Source organism: Oncorhynchus keta, chromosome 22 (genome assembly GCF_023373465.1).
Source record: "Oncorhynchus keta strain PuntledgeMale-10-30-2019 chromosome 22, Oket_V2, whole genome shotgun sequence".
NCBI classification, from domain to species: Eukaryota; Metazoa; Chordata; class Actinopteri; order Salmoniformes; family Salmonidae; genus Oncorhynchus; species Oncorhynchus keta.
Genome location: NC_068442.1, coordinates 53,440,198 through 53,460,080, shown reverse-complemented (window position 1 = coordinate 53,460,080; position 19,883 = coordinate 53,440,198). Strand labels below are relative to the sequence as shown.

The 19,883-nt window shown below is 46.6% G+C and overlaps 1 protein-coding gene across 2 annotated transcripts in view; it reads right to left on the bottom strand.

The window, feature by feature from the left end:
* rab6ba (RAB6B, member RAS oncogene family a) overlaps nt 1-19,883 on the bottom strand; it is a 216,264-nt gene that overhangs the window by 97,211 nt on the left and 99,170 nt on the right. For both annotated transcript variants that reach the window (XM_052475621.1, XM_052475622.1), the window contains exon 2: nt 15,128-15,186. In XM_052475621.1, the coding sequence (XP_052331581.1) occupies nt 15,128-15,186 (59 nt within the window). The remainder of the gene's footprint in view (nt 1-15,127; nt 15,187-19,883) is intronic.

Sequence of the window (19,883 nt, the reverse complement as noted above, 5' to 3'; positions counted from 1 at the left end):
TATAAAGCCATGTCTGGACAGACTGCTCTACCTCTATAAAGCCATGTCTGGATAGGCTGCTCTACCTCTATAAACCCATGTCTGGATAGGCTGCTCTACCTCTATAAAGCCATGTCTGGATAGGCTGCTCTACCTCTATAAAGCCATGTCTGGATAGGCTGCTCTACCTCTATAAAGCCATGTCTGCATAGGCTGCTCTACCTCTATAAACCCATGTCTGGATAACCTCTATAAAGCCATGTCTGGATAGGCTGCTCTACCTCTATAAACCCATGGCTGGATAGGCTGCTCTACCTCTATAAACCCATGTCTGGATAGGCTGCTCTACCTCTATAAAACCATGTCTGGATAGGCTGCTCTACCTCTATAAACCCATGTCTGGATAGGCTGCTCTACCTCTATAAACCCATGTCTGGATAGGCTGCTCTACCTCTCTATAAACCCATGGCTGCTCTACCTCTCTATAAACCCATGTCTGGACAGGCTGCTCTACCTCTCTATGAACCCATGTCTGGACAGGCTGCTCTACCTCTATAAACCCATGTATGGACAGGCTGCTCTACCTCTATAAACCCATGGCTGCTCTACCTCTATAAACCCATGGCTGCTCTACCTCTATAAACCCATGGCTGGATAGGCTGCTCTACCTCTATAAACCCATGTCTGGATAGGCTGCTCTACCTCTATAAAACCATGTCTGGATAGGCTGCTCTACCTCTATAAAACCATGTCTGGATAGGCTGCTCTACCTCTATAAACCCATGTCTGGATAGGCTGCTCTACCTCTATAAACCCATGTCTGGATAGGCTGCTCTACCTCTCTATAAACCCATGGCTGGATAGGCTGCTCTACCTCTCTATAAACCCATGGCTGCTCTACCTCTCTATAAACCCATGTCTGGACAGGCTGCTCTACCTCTCTATGAACCCATGTCTGGACAGGCTGCTCTACCTCTATAAACCCATGTATGGACAGGCTGCTCTACCTCTATAAACCCATGGCTGCTCTACCTCTATAAACCCATGGCTGGATAGGCTGCTCTACCTCTATAAACCCATGTCTGGATAGGCTGCTCTACCTCTATAAACCCATGTCTGGATAGGCTGCTCTACCTCTATAAACCCATGGCTGGACAGGCTGCTCTACCTCTATAAACCCATGTCTGGACAGGCTGCTCTATCTCTATAAACCCATGGCTGCTCTACCTCTATAAACCCATGTCTGGATAGGCTGCTCTACCTCTATAAACCCATGTCTGGACAGACTGCTCTACCTCTATAAACCCATGTCTGGACAGACTGCTCTACCTCTATAAACCCATGTCTGGACAGACTGCTCTACCTCTATAAACCCATGGCTGCTCTACCTCTATAAACCCATGTCTGGATAGGCTGCTCTTCCTCTATAAACCCATGTCTGGATAGGCTGCTCTACCTCTATAAACCCATGTCTGCTCTACCTCTATAAACCCATGTCTGGACAGGCTGCTCTACCTCTATAAACCCATGTCTGCTCTACCTCTATAAACCCATGGCTGCTCTACCTCTATAAACCCATGTCTGGATAGGCTGCTCTACCTCTATAAACCCATGTCTGGACAGGCTGCTCTACCTCTATAAACCCATGTCTGCTCTACCTCTATAAACCCATGGCTGCTCTACCTCTATAAACCCATGTCTGGATAGGCTGCTCTACCTCTATAAACCCATGTCTGCTCTCGTCACTTGTTTTTTAAGGTCACAACTCAAATATTGCCCCCAGTGTGCTGGTTTTTATAGAATGAAAGCTAAGAGCTACCTGTCTACTACACCTCCTAAGTGCCAGCTGAACATATATCCTTTAGTATGTGTACTTTACCTTATTTATACTCGGGATACTATATCCCTTTATCAACAGTAAAAGCTCAAAACTAAAATAAATAAAAAAAATAGCTGGAGGACGTCTTTAAATAGTGATATATTAAGGGGTGACAGACGTAAGAACACAAGACATTTTACTGTAGTTGAATACCAAGCAAATCCAGAGAACTAGTTGTCTGCCGGACAGGAAACAGTTGTTGTGTTCGATCAATGGACCTATTGGGAGATCCCTACAGTTGTCGTGTTCGATCAATGGACCTATTGGGAGATCCCTTCAGTTGTTGTGTTCGATCAATGGACCTATTGGGAGATCCCTTCAGTTGTTGTGTTAGATCAATGGACCTATTGGGAGATCCTTCAGTTGTCGTGTTCGATCAATGGACCTATTGGGAGATCCCTTCAGTTGTTGTGTTCGATCAATGGACCTATCGGGAGATCCCTTCAGTTGTTGTGTTCGATCAATGGACCTATTGGGACATCCCTTCAGTTGTTGTGTTCGATCAATGGACCTATTGGGAGATCCCTTCAGTTGTTGTGTTCGATCAATGGACCTATTGGGAGATCCCTTCAGTTGTTGTGTTCGATCAATGGACCTATTGGGAGATCCCTTCAGTTGTGTTCGATCAATGCACCTATTGGGAGATCCCTTCAGTTGTTGTGTTAGATCAATGGACCTATTGGGAGATCCCTTCAGTTGTTGTGTTCGATCAATGGACCTATTGGGAGATCCCTACAGTTGTTGTGTTCGATCAATGCACCTATTGGGAGATCCCTACAGTTGTTGTGTTCGATCAATGGACCTATTGGGAGATCCCTTCAGTTGTTGTGTTAGATCAATGGACCTATTGGGAGATCCCTTCCCTGATAACTCACAGACAAGCAGGGAGATAGATACAGTAGACCAGCTGGTCCTTCTGTAGCTCAGTTGGTAGAGCATGGCGCTTATAACGCCAGGGTAGTGGGTTCGATCCCGGGACCACCCATACGTAGAATGTATGCACACATGACTGTAAGTCCCTTTGGACAAAAGCGTCTGCTAAATGGCATATATTATTATTATTATTATATTATTGTTAATAGTAGACCAGCTTGTTAATCTAATAGGTTTCTGTTCTAATCTACTTCTAATGGCTCTAGTATCCAGGATGACCTTGTAGTTATTGCATCAATCAGACTGAGCACTTCAAGCGCCTTAGCTAAAAGCTACCTCTAGAGTAATCTATCTAAGCAGACAGAATCAAAGCAGCTAAGAGCTACCTGTCTACTACACCAATCAAACTCTCAGCACATCAACTGCCTTAGCTACAGTATCTGTCTATATAATCAACTGCCTTAGCTACGGTATCTGTCAGGATAATCAACTGCCTTAGCTACAGTATCTGTCTATATAATCAACTGCCTTAGCTACAGTATCTGTCAGTGTAATCAACTGCCTTAGCTACGGTATCTGTCAGGATAATCAACTGCCTTAGCTACAGTATCTGTCTATATAATCAACTGCCTTAGCTACAGTATCTGTCAGTATAATCAACTGCCTTAGCTACAGTATCTGTCAGTATAATCAACTGCCTTAGCTACAGTATCTGTCAGTGTAATCAACTGCCTTAGCTACGGTATCTGTCAGGATAATCAACTGCCTTAGCTACAGTATCTGTCTATATAATCAACTGCCTTAGCTACAGTATCTGTCAGGATAATCAACTGCCTTAGCTACAGTATCTGTCTATATAATCAACTGCCTTAGCTACAGTATCTGTCTGTATAATCAACTGCCTTAGCTACAGTATCTGTCAGTATAATCAACTGCCTTAGCTACGGTATCTGTCAGGATAATCAACTGCCTTAGCTACAGTATCTGTCTATATAATCAACTGCCTTAGCTACAGTATCTGTCAGTGTAATCAACCGCCTTAGCTACGGTATCTGTCAGGATAATCAACTGCCTTAGCTACAGTATCTGTCTATATAATCAACTGCCTTAGCTACAGTATCTGTCAGTATAATCAACTGCCTTTGCTACGGTATCTGTCAGGATAATCAACTGCCTTTGCTACGGTATCTGTCAGGATAATCAACTGCCTTAGCTACAGTATATGTCTATATAATCAACTGCCTTAGCTACAGTATCTGTCAGTATAATCAACGGCCTTAGTTACAGTATCTGTCAGTATAATCAACTGCCTTAGCTACGGTATCTGTCAGGATAATCAACTGCCTTAGCCACAGTATCTGTCAGTGTAATCATCTGCCTTAGCTACAGTATATGTCTATATAATCAACTGCCTTAGCTACAGTATCTGCCAGTATAATCAACGGCCTTAGTTACAGTATCTGTCAGTATAATCAACTGCCTTAGCTACGGTATCTGTCAGGATAATCAACTGCCTTAGCCACAGTATCTGTCAGTGTAATCATCTGCCTTAGCTACAGTATGTGTTAATATGCTGCCTAATCTACAAAGTCACCCTTTGTTGAGAATGTGAGTAATAGAAGCTCTGAGTCATCATGACTGTCGTGTTCCTATGGGAACGGCAACAAGAGGCAGATCATCTGAATAAAGTAGTTCTCCATCAGCTCTTCCCATGGCGAGCTCTCCTACAGTATGTATACCAGTCACTCTCCTACTGTCTCTGTATACCAGTCACTCTCCTACTGTCTGTTTACCAGTCACTCTCCTACTGTCTGTTTACCAGTCACTCTCCTACTGTCTGTTTACCAGTCACTCTCCTACTGTCTGTTTACCAGTCACTCTCCTACTGTCTGTTTACCAGTCACTCTCCTAGTGTCTGTTTACCAGTCACTCTCCTACTGTCTGTTTACCAGTCACTCTCCTACTGTCTGTTTACCAGTCACTCTCCTACTGTCTCTGTTTACCAGTCACTCTCCTACTGTCTCTGTATACCAGTCACTCTCCTACTGTCTCTGTATACCAGTCACTCTCCTACTGTCTGTATTCCAGACAATCTATATTCAGTGTTGTAAAGATGTACAAATGGTTAAAGTACAAAAGGGAAAATAAGTATACAAATACAGATTGTATTTAACAATGGTGTTTGTTCTTCACTGGTTGACCTTTTCTTGTGGCAACAGGTCACAAATCTTACTGCTGTGATGTCACACTGTGGTATTTCACCCAGTAGATATGGGAGTTTATCAAAATTGGATTTGTTTTCTAATTCTCTGTGGGTCTGTGTAATCTGAGAGAAATATGTCTCTCTAATATGGTCATACGTTGGACAGGAGGTTAGGAAGTGCAGCTCAGTTTCCACCTCATTTTGTGGGCAGAGAGCACATAGCCTGTCTTCTCTTGAGAGCCAGGTCTGCCTACGGTGGCCTTTCTCAGTAGCAATGCTCACTGAGTCTGTACATAGTCAAAGCTTTCCTTAAGTTTGGGTCAGTCACAGTGGTCAGGTATTCTGCCGCTGTGTACTCTCTGTTTAGGGCTAAATAGCATTCTAGTTTGTTCTGTTTTTGGTTCATTCTTTCCATGTATCAAGTAATTATCTTTTTGTTTTCTCATGATTTGGTTGGGTCTAATTGTGCTGCTGTCCTGGGGCTCTGTGGGATCTGTTTGTGTTTGTGAACAGAGCCCCAGGACCAGCTTGCTTAGGGGACTCTTCTCCAGTTTCATCTCTCTGTAGGTGATGGCTTTGTTATGGAAGGTTTGTTGTAGGTGGTTGTAGCTCTTTTCTGGATTTTTATAACTAGCTGGTATCGGCCTAATTCTGCTCTGCATTATTTTTGTCTTACTGAGATTTACTGTCAGGGCCCAGGTCTGGCAGAACCTGTGCAGAATATCTAGGTGCTGCTGTAGGCCCTCCTTGGTTGGGGACAGAAGCACTAGATCATCAGCAAACAGTAGAGATTTGATATCAGATTCTAGTAGGGTGAGGTCGTATGCTGCAGATTGTTCTAGAGCCCTCGCCAATTCATTGATATATATGTTGAAGAGGGTGGGGCTTAAGCTGCATCCCTGTCTCACCCCACGGCCCTGTGGAAAGAAATGTGTGTTTTTTGCCCATTTTAACCCCTTGTTGTTTGTATACATGGATTTTATGGTGTATGTTTTGTCTAGGAAATTTTCTCGAAGGGATTGAATTTGTTGTTGCCTAATTGTTTTTTTGGTTCGATTTCCACGCTACTCTCCTTCCATCTATAGCATTTCTTAATATTATTTAGGTCCTTTGGCTTTGATGCCTCTTGATTGAGTATTGCTCTGTTCAAGTAGACTGTGATTTTGCTGTGATCTGATAGGGGTGTCAGTGGGCTGACTGTGAACGCTCTGAGAGACTCTGGGTTGAGGTCAGTGATAAAGTAGTCTACAGTACTACTGCCAAGAGATGAGCTATAGGTGTACCTACCATAGGAGTCCCCTCGAAGCCCACCATTGACTATGTACATACCCAGCATGCAACAGAGCTGCAGGAGTTGTAACCTGTTTTTGTTGGTTATGTTGTCGTAGTTGTGTCTAGAGGGGCATATGGGGGAGGGGATGCTGTCACCTCCAGGTAGGTGTTTGTCCCCCTGTGTGCTGAGGGTGTCAGGTTGTTGTCCGGTTCTGGCATTTAGGTCACCACAGACTAGTACATGTCCCTGGGCCTGAAAATGATTGATTTCCCCCTCCAGGATGGAGAAGCTGTCTTCATTAAAGTATGGGGATTGTAGTGGGGAGATATAGGTAGCATATCTCCCCACATATCTCCCCACTTGAATTTCTAGCCAGATGCAAAATGTTCCTGTTTTGATTCATTTAATGGAGTGGATTATGTCTGCTCTATACCAAATTAGCATACCCCCTGAGTCCCTTCCCTGTTTCACACCTGGTAGTTTGGTGGAAGGGACTATCAGCTCTCTGTAACCGAGAGGGCAACCAGTGGGTCCATCTCCTCTATACCAGGTTTCTTGTAGGATGACAAAGTCTGTATTTCCAATTTATTTGATGAGGTCTGGGTTCCTGCTCTTCAGGCCAAAGGCAGATGACCTCAGACCTTGTATATTCCAGGATGAGATAGTAAAAGCTTTGTGTTCCATTGTGTCTACTGTTGTTTTTTGTGTGGTTTAGGCCCCGAACCATCACAGTAGGTGTGAGCAGATCATGTTGAGCATCTGATACATATCTCTTAGATCACAGGATTGGACTTGGGCGGGGGTAATAGTGGGGGGTGGGCCTGTTACTCTGCTCACGGCCTGGGCAACATTTGGGGGCTGTCATGTTGAGGTCCTTGCTGCAGGGGCATGACTGGTGGCTTAAGGGGCTGACATGGAGGGGGCTATATAGGGGGTGGCCAGTGTTTTCCTGGGGTGGTCTCTCTCTCTCTCTGCCTGGTGCCTCTCTCTCTCTCTCTCTCTCTCTCTCTCTCTCTCTCTCTCTCTCTGCCTGGTGCCGACCTCCCTCTTGCTCTCTCTCTCTCTCTCCCTGGTGTCTATCTCCCTCACGCTCTCGCTCTCTGCCTGGTGCCTACCTCCTCTGTCCATCTTTCTCTTTCTCTGCCTCAGTGTGTCTCTGCCTCCTCTCTCTCTCTCTCTCTCTCTCTCTCTCTCTCTCTCTCTCTCTCTCTCTCTCTCTCTCTCTCTCTCTCTCTCTCTCTCTCTCTCTCTCTCTCTCTCTCTCTCTCTCTCTCTCTCTCTCTCTCTCTCTCTCTCTCTCTCTCTCTCTCTCTCTCTCTCTCTCTCTCTCTCTCTCTCTCTCTCTCTTTCTCTCTCTCTCTCTCTCTCTCTCTCTCTCCCTCTCTCTCTCTCTCTCTCTCTCTCTCTCTATTCAAATGAGCTTTATTAGCATGGGAAACATGTTTACATTGCCAATGCAAGTGAAATAAACAAAACAAGTGAGAAGACAAACAACAACATCAAAACTATTATAATTTAACAGTAAATATTGCACTCAAAAATAAATTTCAAGTGTTATATTATCAGCTATCAAAATGGTTTTAGCAATGTGCAAATAGTTGTAGTATGAATAGTATGGGAAAACAAATACATATGGATTGTATTTACAATGTTGTTTGTGCTCCACTTTCTCATGGCAACAGGCCACAAATCTTACTTTATGTGATGGCACGCTGTGGTATTTCACCCAGTAGATATGGGAGTTTATCAAAATCGAATACGGGGCTTTAAACACTATATATTAGTGAGGAGATGAATACGGGGCTTTAAACACTATATATTAGTGAGGAGCTGGATACAGGGATTTAAACACTATATATTAGTGAGGAGCTGGGTACAGGTATTTAAACACTATATTAGTGAGGAGCTGGATACAGGGATTTAAACACTATATTAGTGAGGAGCTGGGTACAGGGATTTAAACACTATATATTAGTGAGGAGCTGGATACAGGGATTTAAACACTATATATTAGTGAGGAGCTGGATACAGGGATTTAAACACTATATATTAGTGAGGAGCTGGGTACAAGGATTTAAACACTATATATTAGTGAGGAGCTGGATACAAGGATTTAAACACTATATATTAGAGAGGAGCTGGATACAAGGATTTAAACACTATATATTAGAGAGGAGCTGGGTACAGGGATTTAAACACCATTGTAAGGGTTTTCTTCTGGTGAAAGAGAGGCGGACCAAAATGCAGCGTGGTGGTTATTCATGTTTTTAATAAAGACGACTATACATGAACAGACTATACAAAACAAGAAAAGTGAAAACCTAAACAGTCCTATCTGGTGCAAACACAGAGACAGGAACAATCACCCACAAAACCCAACACAAAACAGGCTACCTAAATATGGTTCCCAATCAGAGACAATGACTAACACCTGCCTCTGATTGAGAACCATATCAGGCCAAACATAGAAATAGACAAACCAGACACACAACATAGAATGCCCACCCAGCTCACGTCCTGACCAACACTAAAACAAGGAAAACACATACGAATGATGGACAGAACGTGACAGAACCCCCCCCAAGGTGCGGACTCTGAACGCACAACCTAAACCTATAGGGGAGGGTCTGGGTGGGCATCTGTCCGCGGTGGCGGCTCTGGCGGTGGACGTGGACCCCACTCCATAATTGTCTTAGTCCACCTCCATAGTGTCCCTTGAGTGGCGACCCTCGCCGCTAACCTTGGCCTAGGAAACCTAACAACGGGCCCCACTGGACTGAGGTAGCTCGGGACCGAGTGGAAGCTCGGGACCGAGGGGAAGCTCAGGAGTGAGAGGAAGCTCAGGAGTGAGAGGAAGCTCAGGCAGGTTGATGGATCTACCAGATCCTGGCTGGCTGGTGGTTCCGGCAGATCCTGGCTGACTGGCAGATCCTGGCTGACTGACGGATCCTGGCTGACTAGCGGATCTGCCAGATCCTGGCTGACTGGCACTTCTGGCGGATCCTGGCTGACTGCTGGATCCTGGCAGACTGGCGGATCCTGGCTGAATGGCGGATCTAACTGATCCTGGCTGACTGGCAGATCCTGGCCGACTGGCAGATCCTGGCCGACTGGCAGATACTGGCCGACTGGCAGATCCTGGCTGACTGGCAGATCCTGGCCGACTGGCAGTTCTGGCGGATCCTGGCTGACTGGCGGATCCTGGCAGACTGGCGGATCTGGAAGAGCCTGGCAGACTGGCAGATCTGGAAGAGTCTGGTTGACTGGCGGATCTGGAAGAGTCTGGCAGACTGGCAGATCTAGAAGAGTCTGGCTGACTGGCGGATCCTGGCAGACTGAAAGATCTGGCTGCTCCATGCTGACTGGCGGCTCTGGCTGCTCCATGCTGACTGGCGGCTCTGGCTGCTCCATGTAGGCTGACAGCTCTGGCGGCTCCGTGCAGACTGGCAGCTCCTTGCAGACTGACAGCTCATTACAGACTGACAGCTCCTTGCAGACTGGCAGCTCCTTGCAGACTGGCAGCTCCTTGCAGACTGGCAGCTCCTTGCAGACTGACAGCTCTGGCTGCTCCATGCAGACTGACAGCTCCTTGCAGACTGACAGCTCCTTGCAGACTGGCAGCTCCGTGCAGACTGGCAGCTCCGTGCAGACTGGCAACTCCTTGTAGACTGACAGCTCTGGCTGCTTAATGCAGACTGACAGCTCTGGCTGCTTCATGCAGACTGACATCTCTGGCTGCTTCATGCAGACTGACATCTCTGGCTGCTTCATGCAGACTGACATCTCTGGCTGCTTCATGCAGGCTGGCAGCTCTGGCTGCTCCATGCAGGCTGGCAGCTCTGGCTGCGCTGAACAGGCAGGAGACTCCAACAGCGCAGGAGAGGAGAAAGGCTCCGACAGCGCTGGAGAGGTGAGGCGCACTGTAGGCCTGATGCGTGGTGCTGGTACTGGTGGTACTAGACTGAGGACACGCACAGGAAGCCTGGTGCGGGGAGCTGCTTCCGGAGGGCTGGGGTGTGGAGGTGGTACTGGATAGATCGGACCGTGCAGGCGCACTGGAGCTCTTGAGCACCGAGCCTGCCCAACCTTACCCGGCTCGATGCCCACTCTTGCCCGGCCGATACGAGGAGCTGGAATATACCGCACCGGGCTATGCACCCGCACTGGGGACACCGTGCGCACCACTGCATAATACGGTGCCTGCCCGGTCTCTCTAGCCCCCCGGTAAGCACAGAGAGTTTGCGCAGGTCTCCTACCTGGCGTAGGCCTACTCCCTGTGAGCCTCCCCCCCAAGAAATGTTTGGGGCTGACTCTCGGGCTTCCTTGCCAACCGTGTTCCCTCATCTCGCCGGCTCCGCTCTCCGGCTGCCTCTGCACCCATAATAACCCTGTCTACAAAGTTACATCACCCATAATAACCCTGTCTACAAAGCTACATCACCCATAATAACCCTGTCTACAAAGCTACATCACCCATAATAACCCTGTCTATAAAGCTACATCACCCATAGTAACCCTGTCTACAAAGCTACATCACCCATAATAACCCTGTCTACAAAGCTACATCACCCATAATAACCCTGTCTACAAAGTTACATCACCCATAATAACCTGGTCTACAAAGCTACATCCCCCAAAATAACCCTGTCTCCAAAGCTACATCACCCATAATCACCCTGTCTACAAAGCTACATCACCCATAATAACCCTGTCTACAAAGTTACATCACTCATAATAACCCTGTCTACAAAGCTACATCACCCATAATAACCCTGTCTACAAAGCTACATCACCCATAATAACCCTGTCTACAAAGCTACATCACCTGTAATAACCCTGTCTACAAAGCTACATCACCTGTAATAACCCTGTCTACAAAGCTACATCACCTGTAATAACCCTGTCTACAAAGCTACATCACCCGTAATTACCCAGCCAGTAATCCACAATCTGAAATGGAACAAAGGGCTGGCTCTGGTTGTGAGGCTTTGACTGGAGAAGATATACAAAGGCTGGGTGGACAACACACAAACACACACACACACAAACACACACACACTCTCTCTCTCTCTCTCTGTCTTTGACTGATGTGATGCTGTGTCGAGGGAGGGAGGGCATGACGAAGCCGGCTGATTCCTGGACCCCAGGGTTAAGTGGGGAGAAACGAACGGCTTTGTATCAAACAGAAATTACCATCTCATTTTCATTTTCCTCACAGACGGGCTGTTTTTAAAGTGCAGCAGGCAGTGGACAGATATTAGATGTCATAAAGCATGTGGAGACATTTGCAAATACGCAGATGCCTGTCTGAATCTGCCTGAGTCTGTCTGGGACGCACATCCAGCGCGATGATGAGAGGAGAAGATGGTGGAGGAAACTCTCTATCTCTCTTTCTTTTATTCTCATTATTTTTGTGAGAATTCCGAGTTCAGTTGACTTGTTAGAGTTCAGTGTAAAAAGTCTTGGTGGCCATTTGATTAATTGTTCAGCAGTCTTATGGCTTGGGGGGGGGGGAGAAGCTGTTGAAGAGCCTTTTCGACCTGGACTTGGCACTCTCGTTCCGTTTGCCGTGCAGAAGCAGAGAGAACAGTCCATGACTTGGCTGACTGGAGTCTTTGACAATTGTTTGGTCCTTCCTCTGACACCGCCTGGTATAGAGGTCCTGGATGGCAGGAAGCTTGGCCCCAGTGATGTACTGGGCTGTATGCATTACCCTCTGTAGTGCCTTGCGGTCAGATGCCGAGCAGTTGCCATAACGGTTGGTGATGCAACCAGTCAGGATGCTCTCGATGGTGCAGCTATAGAACTTTTTGAGGATCTGGGGACCCATGACAAATCTTTACAGTTTCCTGAGGGGTGAAATGTGTTGTTGCACCCTCTTAACGAATGTCTTGGTGTGTTTGGACCATAATAGTTTTTTGGTGATGTGGACAAGGAACTTGAAACTCTCAACCGCCTCCCTACAGCCCCGTCGATGTTAACGGGGTCCTGTTCGGCCCGCCATTTCCTGTAGTCCACGATCAATCCGTCTGGCCCCGCGGCCTTGTGAATGTTGACCTGTTTAAAGGTCTTGCTCACATTAGCTACGGAGAGCGTGATCACACAGTCATCTGGAACAACTGGTGCTCTCATGCATGCTTCAGTGTTGCTTGCCTCGAAGTGAGCATAAAAGGCTTTTAGCTCGTCTGGTAGGCTCGCGTCACTGGGCAGCTCGTGTCTGGTTTTCCCTTTGTAGTCCGTAATAGTTTTCAAGCCCTGCCACATCCAACGAGCATCAGAGCCGGTGTAGTAGGATTCAATATTAGTCATGCATTGACGCTTTGCCTGTTTGATGGTTCCTCTGAGGGCTTAGCGGAATTTGTTATATTTGTCTGGATTAGTGTCCCACTCCTTGAAAGCGCCAGCTCTAGCCTTTAGCTCGGTGCGGATGTTGCCTGTAATTCATGGATTCTGGTTGGAATATGAATAGTGACCATAAGTCGATGCAAAACAGTCCTGTAACTTAGCATCCGCGCCATCTGACCACTACCGTATTGAGCGAGTCACTGGTACTTCCTGCTTTTGTTTTTGCTTGTAAGCGGGAATCAGAAGGATAGAAGTATTGTCAGATTTGCCAAATGGAGGGCGAGGGAGAGCTTTTAATGCATCTGTGTGGAGTAAAGGTGGTCTAGAGTTGTTTTTCCTCTGGTTGCACATGTGACATGCTGGTAGAAATGAGGTAAAAACAGATTTAAGTTTCCCTGCATTAAAGTCCCCGGCCACTAGGAGCACCGCCTCTGGGTGAGTATTGTCTTGTTTGCTTATGGCCTTATAGAGGTGGTTGAGTGCGGTCTTAGCAACAGCATCGGTTTGTGGTGGTTATTAGACAGCTACGAAAAAATATAGATGGAAACTCTCTTGGTAGATAGTGTGGTCTACAGCTTGAGGTTCTCTACCTCAGGCGAGCAATACCTTGAGACTTTTTTGCGCACCAGCGCACCAGCTTTTATAGACAAAAAAAGACACACACCCTGTCCCTCTCCTTACCAGACGTAGCTGTTCTGTCGTGCCAATGCATGGAAAATCTTTATATCATACGTGTCGTCATTCAGCCACGACTCGGTGAAACACAAGATATTACAGTTTTTAATGTCCCGTTGGTAGGATAGTCTCGAGCGGAGATCATCCAGTTTATTTTCCAGTGGTCGCACGTTGGCCAATAGAACGGATGGTAGAGGCAGGTTACCCACTGGCCGACAGATTCTCACAAGGCAGTCCGATCTCTGCCCCCTGTATTTCTGTCTTTTCTTTTCTACACGTGAATGACGGGGATTTGGGCCTGGTCTCAGAGAAGATTTTGGGCCTGGTCTCCTTCACGTCAGACTCATTAAAGAAAAATTATTTGTCCAGTTCGAGGTGAGTAATCACTGTTGTGATATCCAGAAGCTCTTTTCGGTCATAAGATACATGGTACAAAATAAGTTACAAACAATCGAAAAAATAAACAAAATAGCACGGTTTGTTATGAGCCTGTAAAATGGCAGCCATCCCCTCCGGCGCCATTGAATCCCGGGATAGAAGGGGATACAGTGTCCATTGTGAGAGCTACCACAAAGCATATACTCATAATACACCATCCAAATCTCATTACATCGTTAGCACTGTAGTAATACTGAACATCTAGGAATGGAGACGGGCTGGTTGACTTTAAGATCTCCTTAAATTTGACAATTTAAAATAAAATAAAAATGTAAACTCTCATCCAGAGTAATTTACAGGAGCAATTCGAGTTAAGTGCCTTTACTCAAGGGAACATTGACAGATGTTTCACCCTATTCGACTCGGGGATTTGAACCAGCGAACTTTCAGTTACCTTTCAGCCCAAAGCTGAACCTCTAAGGCTTCCTGCCGCCCTCCTTCAGGAGGTAATGAGGAGGAAAGAGTGTGAATCTTCTGAGGTCTGTCACTGTTGATGTTTTCAGAGGTCTCTCTTTGAACACCATGTCACTGAGCCAGTCCACACAGAGGCTCTCATACTGCTCTCATACACACACTCAATTCATATCAGTCATATCGTTGCAGTTTAGATGCAGTAGCATTAACAGACCCCCCCCCCCCATGATCAAATTAACATGCTAAGTGGGTAATGTACACAGTAGGGACAAAGACTCACATCCACCTCACGATATATTACCTCACGATATACAACCTCACAGTATACTACCTCACAATATACTACCTCACAATATACTACCTCACAGTATACTACCTCACAGTATACTACCTCACAGTATACTACCTCACAGTATACTACCTCACGGTATACTACCTCACAGTATACTACCTCACAGTATATTACCTCACAACCTCACAATATACTACCTCACAATATACTACCTCACAATATATTACCTCACAATCCACTACCTCACAATATACTACCTCACAATATACTACCTCACAATCCACTACCTCACAATATACTACCTCACAATATACTACCTCACAGTATACTACCTCACAGTATACTACCTCACAATATACTACCTCACGGTATACTACCTCACAGTATACTACCTCACGATATACTACCTCACAATATACTACCTCACAATATACTACCCCACAATATATTATCTCACAATCCACTACCTTACAATATACTATCTCATGTTGTTTACCTCTGATGAACCTAGAAGCTGCTCCCTTGACACCAAACTGAGAAAACAATCAGCTCATTCTTACAGCGCAACCATAGAATCAGCTGCTTAGTGGATCAATGTACTGCACAGCTGTGTTTGAATCTGGAGGTGTGGTAGGGGGGTGGGTCAGTTCTGTCTATTCACTGCTGTGATTGGTGGAGTGAGTGACCGATACAAAAATGTAGCGTGTCAGTGACTGCCTGACGACAGTGTGGTAGTGTGGTGCCTCCGATACCTACCTGATACGTGTTGTCAAAGCTGTCATACATGAACCTCGTGATCAGAGACGTCTTCCCAACTACAAGAAAAAACAAAGATAGAGGGAGAGGAAGAGAGATAGAGTGAGAGAGGAAGAGGGGGAGAGGAAGAGGGATAGAGAGAGAGAGAGAGAGAGAGAGAGGGAGAGGAAGAGAGAGAGTGAGAGAGGAAGAGGGATAGAGGAAGAGGGATAGAGAGAGAGAGAGAGGGGGGATAGAGAGAGAGAGAGAGAGAGAGAGAGAGAGAGAGAGAGAGAGAGAAGAGGGATAGAGGAAGAGGGATAGAGGAAGAGGGAGGGGAGAGAGAGAGAGAGAGAGGGGGAGAGAGAGAGAGAGAGAGAGAGAGGAGAGAGAGAGAGAGAGAGAGAGAGGGGGGGGATAGAGAGAGAGAGAGAGAGAGAGAGATGTGGGTTTAGGTGGGTTTTGGAACAGAGAGAGTGACATTCCAGCTGTTTGTGCTGAAACAGTGAATACATAATGACTACACTTTAGGTGAGGTGTCTGTCTAACATAAGAAACTATATGAATAACAAACACCCTGATGAAGAGAGATCTTTAGCCTGAGGACTTATTCATTTCATACAACAACATAAAATTCTTAGCATTTTCCACAACAAAGCTTTTTCATATGTTGGCAATATAGGATGATATCTGTAATATTTCCTTCAGATGTTCTTTTCGCAGGCCAGATAGGAAATGAGAAAGGTTATCAGACCCGGTGCAGGGCTAGAATGTGCCTCAATATAACCCTCTGAAATGGTGGCAATTTGCAACCAGAGTCTCGTTCTCTTCTCAGGCTTTTCGTGTTACATTTGAGTCATTTAGCAGACACTCTTATCCAGAGCAACTTACAGGTGCAATTAGGTCGGGGGCACATCGACAGATTTGAAAGGATTCGAACACTCTTAACCGCTAGGCTACCCCGCAAGACCACCTAGGTTACCCACTAGGTTACCGCTAGGTTACCCGCTAGGTTACCCGCAAGACCACCCACTAGGTTACCCGCAAGACCACCCACTAGGGTTACCCGCAAGACCACCCACTAGGTTACCCGCAAGGCCACCCACTAGGTTACCCGCAAGGCCACCCACTAGGTTACCTAGGTTACCAAGGCCACCCACCCACTAGGTTACACGCTAGGCCATCCGCTAGGTTACTCGCTAGGTTACCCGTTAGGTTACTCGCTAGGTTACTCGCTAGGCCACTCGCTAGGCCACTCGCTAGGCTACCCACTAAGCTTCCCGCCATCCGCTAAGTTACCCGCTAGGCCACCCGTTAGGCCATGCGCTAAGTTACTCGCTAGGCCACTCGCTAGGCTACCCACTAGGTTACCTGCTAGGCTACCCGCTAGGCCATCCGCTAGGTTACCCGCTAGGCCACCCGTTAGGCCATGTCCTAGGCCAATCGCTAGGCCATCCGCTAGGTTACCTGCTAGGCTACCCGCTAGGCCATGCACTAGGTTACTCGCTAGGCCACTCGCTAGGCTACCCGCTAGGCCACTCGCTAGGCCACTCGCTAGGCCACTCGCTAGGCCACTCGCTAGGCCACTCGCTAGGCCACTCGCTAGGCCATCCGCTAGGTTACCTGCTAGGCCATGCGCTAGGTTACTCGCTAGGCCACTCGCTAGGCTACCCGCTAGGCCACTCGCTAGGCTACCCGCTAGGCCACCCGCTAGGCCACTCGCTAGGCCACTCGCTAGGCTACCCGCTACGTTACTCGCTAGGCCACTCGCTAGGCTACCCGCTAGGCTTCCTCCCACTGGGCACAGATGTCAATAGTTTAGTTGAAATGACATGGAAACAACGTTGATTCAACCGACGTGTTCCCAGTAGGCTATCCTCGCTATCCAAATTCCCCATTCAGTACTCCAGTACCCACTCAACACGCTACCCGAAGGTCAGCTATGGTCCAGGGTCGTTGAAAGTACTTGAGGAAATGACACATCCTCAACAGTGCGCTGCCGGTGCAAACACACACAGACCACCCGCTGGTTTAACACACACACACACACACACACACACACACACACACACACACACACACACACACACACACACACACACACACACACACACACACACACACACACACACACACACACACACACACACACACACACACACACACACACACACACACACACACACAGACCACTTGCTGGTTTAACACACACACATACAGTCGAGGGGGCTTTGGAGGTGGCTCATATGTAATCAGAGAGGGAAAAGCCTGGTTCTGCTCTAGTTGACGAGGCTGGCAGGACAAGTAAAGCTCTCGTCCACAAGTCATTTAAATGCTAATTTCCCCAAAGACACAAGACTGTCTGATTTTACAGTGAAATGGATTTGAATGAATAGGGCTCATAGGGCCTGGTAGAAACCTAGCTAGCACATTTGGTTCCTTGGAAGTTGTGGGAATGTACATTCTTTATTTCACATTGATTGTGGGAATGAAGCTATACATTTCCTGATCGGTAAACTGAAGAAAAAAACGTGGTGTAGAGCCTTAGTGGTGCCCCTACTGTCTCTCTGTGGTGTAGAGCCCTGTGGTTCCCCTACTGTCTCTGTGGTGTAGAGCCCAATGGTGCCCCAACCACTGTCCCAATAAGGGATATCTCTTAATGCTTTTTGGGCCAGTATAATTTAGGCCCTGTCCAGAAGAAGCCCCTCCTCACAAGGCACTTATGTAGATGAAACAAGCCACAGGGAGTCAAGTTAAGCTCTGTAAAACTATTTGATTGAACGTAGTGACTCATGAGTATCATTAAAACAGGTTAACATGCCCCACCAACGTTAGAAAACTATGCAGAAAGAGCTCTTACATTTCTGAAAGAAGTAAATCAAATCAACTGAATGACGAGACTCGTCAGATGAACTGATAGCTGACACAGACATGGAGGAGTAGAGGGGAGATCGGAGTACCGTGAACCAACAGGTTGCGGGTTCAAATCCCAGGTGAGGACATGTTGAATAATAATTACTGTTTATAAATGAACATTCACAATGGCATCGTGTGTCAAATATGTACGTTGAAAACAGTTAGAGTATCCCTTGACAACAGACGAAGAGCCATGAATGGTTCAGTGGTTCACCAATCAGGGCCTCGATTGGCTCGGCAACAGGTACAAGACGTGATGTGCGATTAAACTTTTCTTGGGTGGAAGCCAATGTCCTGGAAACTGATACACAGAAATGTTCCCACAACGTTCCCATTAAACATTATATTGAATATATTCTGAGAACTCTGAGTATGTTTGGGGAGGACGTTGATGGAATATTCTCTTAACCAACAGAAAACTGGTGAAAACATTCATGTTCATCATTTAACATGTCTAGAACATTGATATATTTAGTTCTGAGAACATGGTAACCAGTTTCTGGGTAAGTTCTGTTAGACATTAATAAGGGAATGGTAACCAGTTTCTGGGTAAGTTCTGTTAGACAGTAATAAGGGAATGGTAACCAGTTTCTGGGTAAGTTCTGTTAGACATTAATAAGGGAATGGTAACCAGTTTCTGTAAGTGCTATTAGACATTAATAAGGGAAGTTTAGACATTAATAAGGGAATGGTAACCAGTTTCTGGGTAAGTTCTGTTAGACATTAATAAGGGAATGGTAACCAGTTTCTGGGTAAGTTCTGTTAGACATTAATAAGGGAATGGTAACCAGTTTCTGGGTAAGTTCTTTCTAAGGGAATGGTAACCAGTTTCTAAGTTTAGACATTAATAAGGGAATGGTAACCAGTTTCTGGGTAAGTTCTGTTAGACATTAATAAGGGAATGGTAACCAGTTTCTGGGTAAGTTCTGTTAGACATTAATAAGGGAATGGTAACCAGTTTCTGGGTAAGTTCTGTTAGACATTAATAAGGGAATGGTCTATTGGGAACATTTATTACACATCACGGGAACATTCCTATGAAAACATGAGTTAGTTACCTAACGAGACTCTTAAGGGAACGTTCTCTAAAGTTGTGATAACGTTTGTTGTTAGCTGGGGAGGAGCCTACCATATCCATCTCAGCCTGGGAGGATCCACGGCCCCTCAGGGCTGAACATACCTGTCCTGCAACCGCCTCACTCTTCCACTACCTCCTCCTCTACCTCCACTCCTCCTCAGTATCTCTGCCTACTCCTCCACTCCTCCTCCTCCTCCCTCTACCTCCACTCCTCCTCAGTAACTCTGCCTGCTCCTCCACTCCTCCTCAGTAACTCTGCCTGCTCCTCCACTCCTCCTCAGTAACTCTGCCTGCTCCTCCACTCCTCCTCAGTAACTCTGCCTGCTCCTCCACTCCTCAGTAACTCTGCCTGCTCCTCCACTCCTCAGTAACTCTGCCTGCTCCTCCACTCCTCAGTAACTCTGCCAACTCCTCCTCAGTAACTCTGCCTGCTCCTCCACTCCTCCTCAGTAACTCTGCCTGCTCCTCCACTCCTCCTCAGTAACTCTGCCTGCTCCTCCACTACTCCTCAGTAACTCTGCCTGCTCCTCCACTCCTCCTCAGTAACTCTGCCTGCTCCTCCACTCCTCCTCAGTAACTCTGCCTGCTCCTCCACTCCTCCTCAGTAACTCTGCCAACTCCTCCTCAGTAACTCTGCCTGCTCCTCCACTCCTCCTCAGTAACTCTGCCTGCTCCTCCACTCCTCCTCAGTAACTCTGCCTGCTCCTCCACTCCTCCTCAGTGACTCTGCCTGCTCCTCTACTCCTCAGTAACTCTGCCTGCTCCTCCACTCCTCCTCAGTAA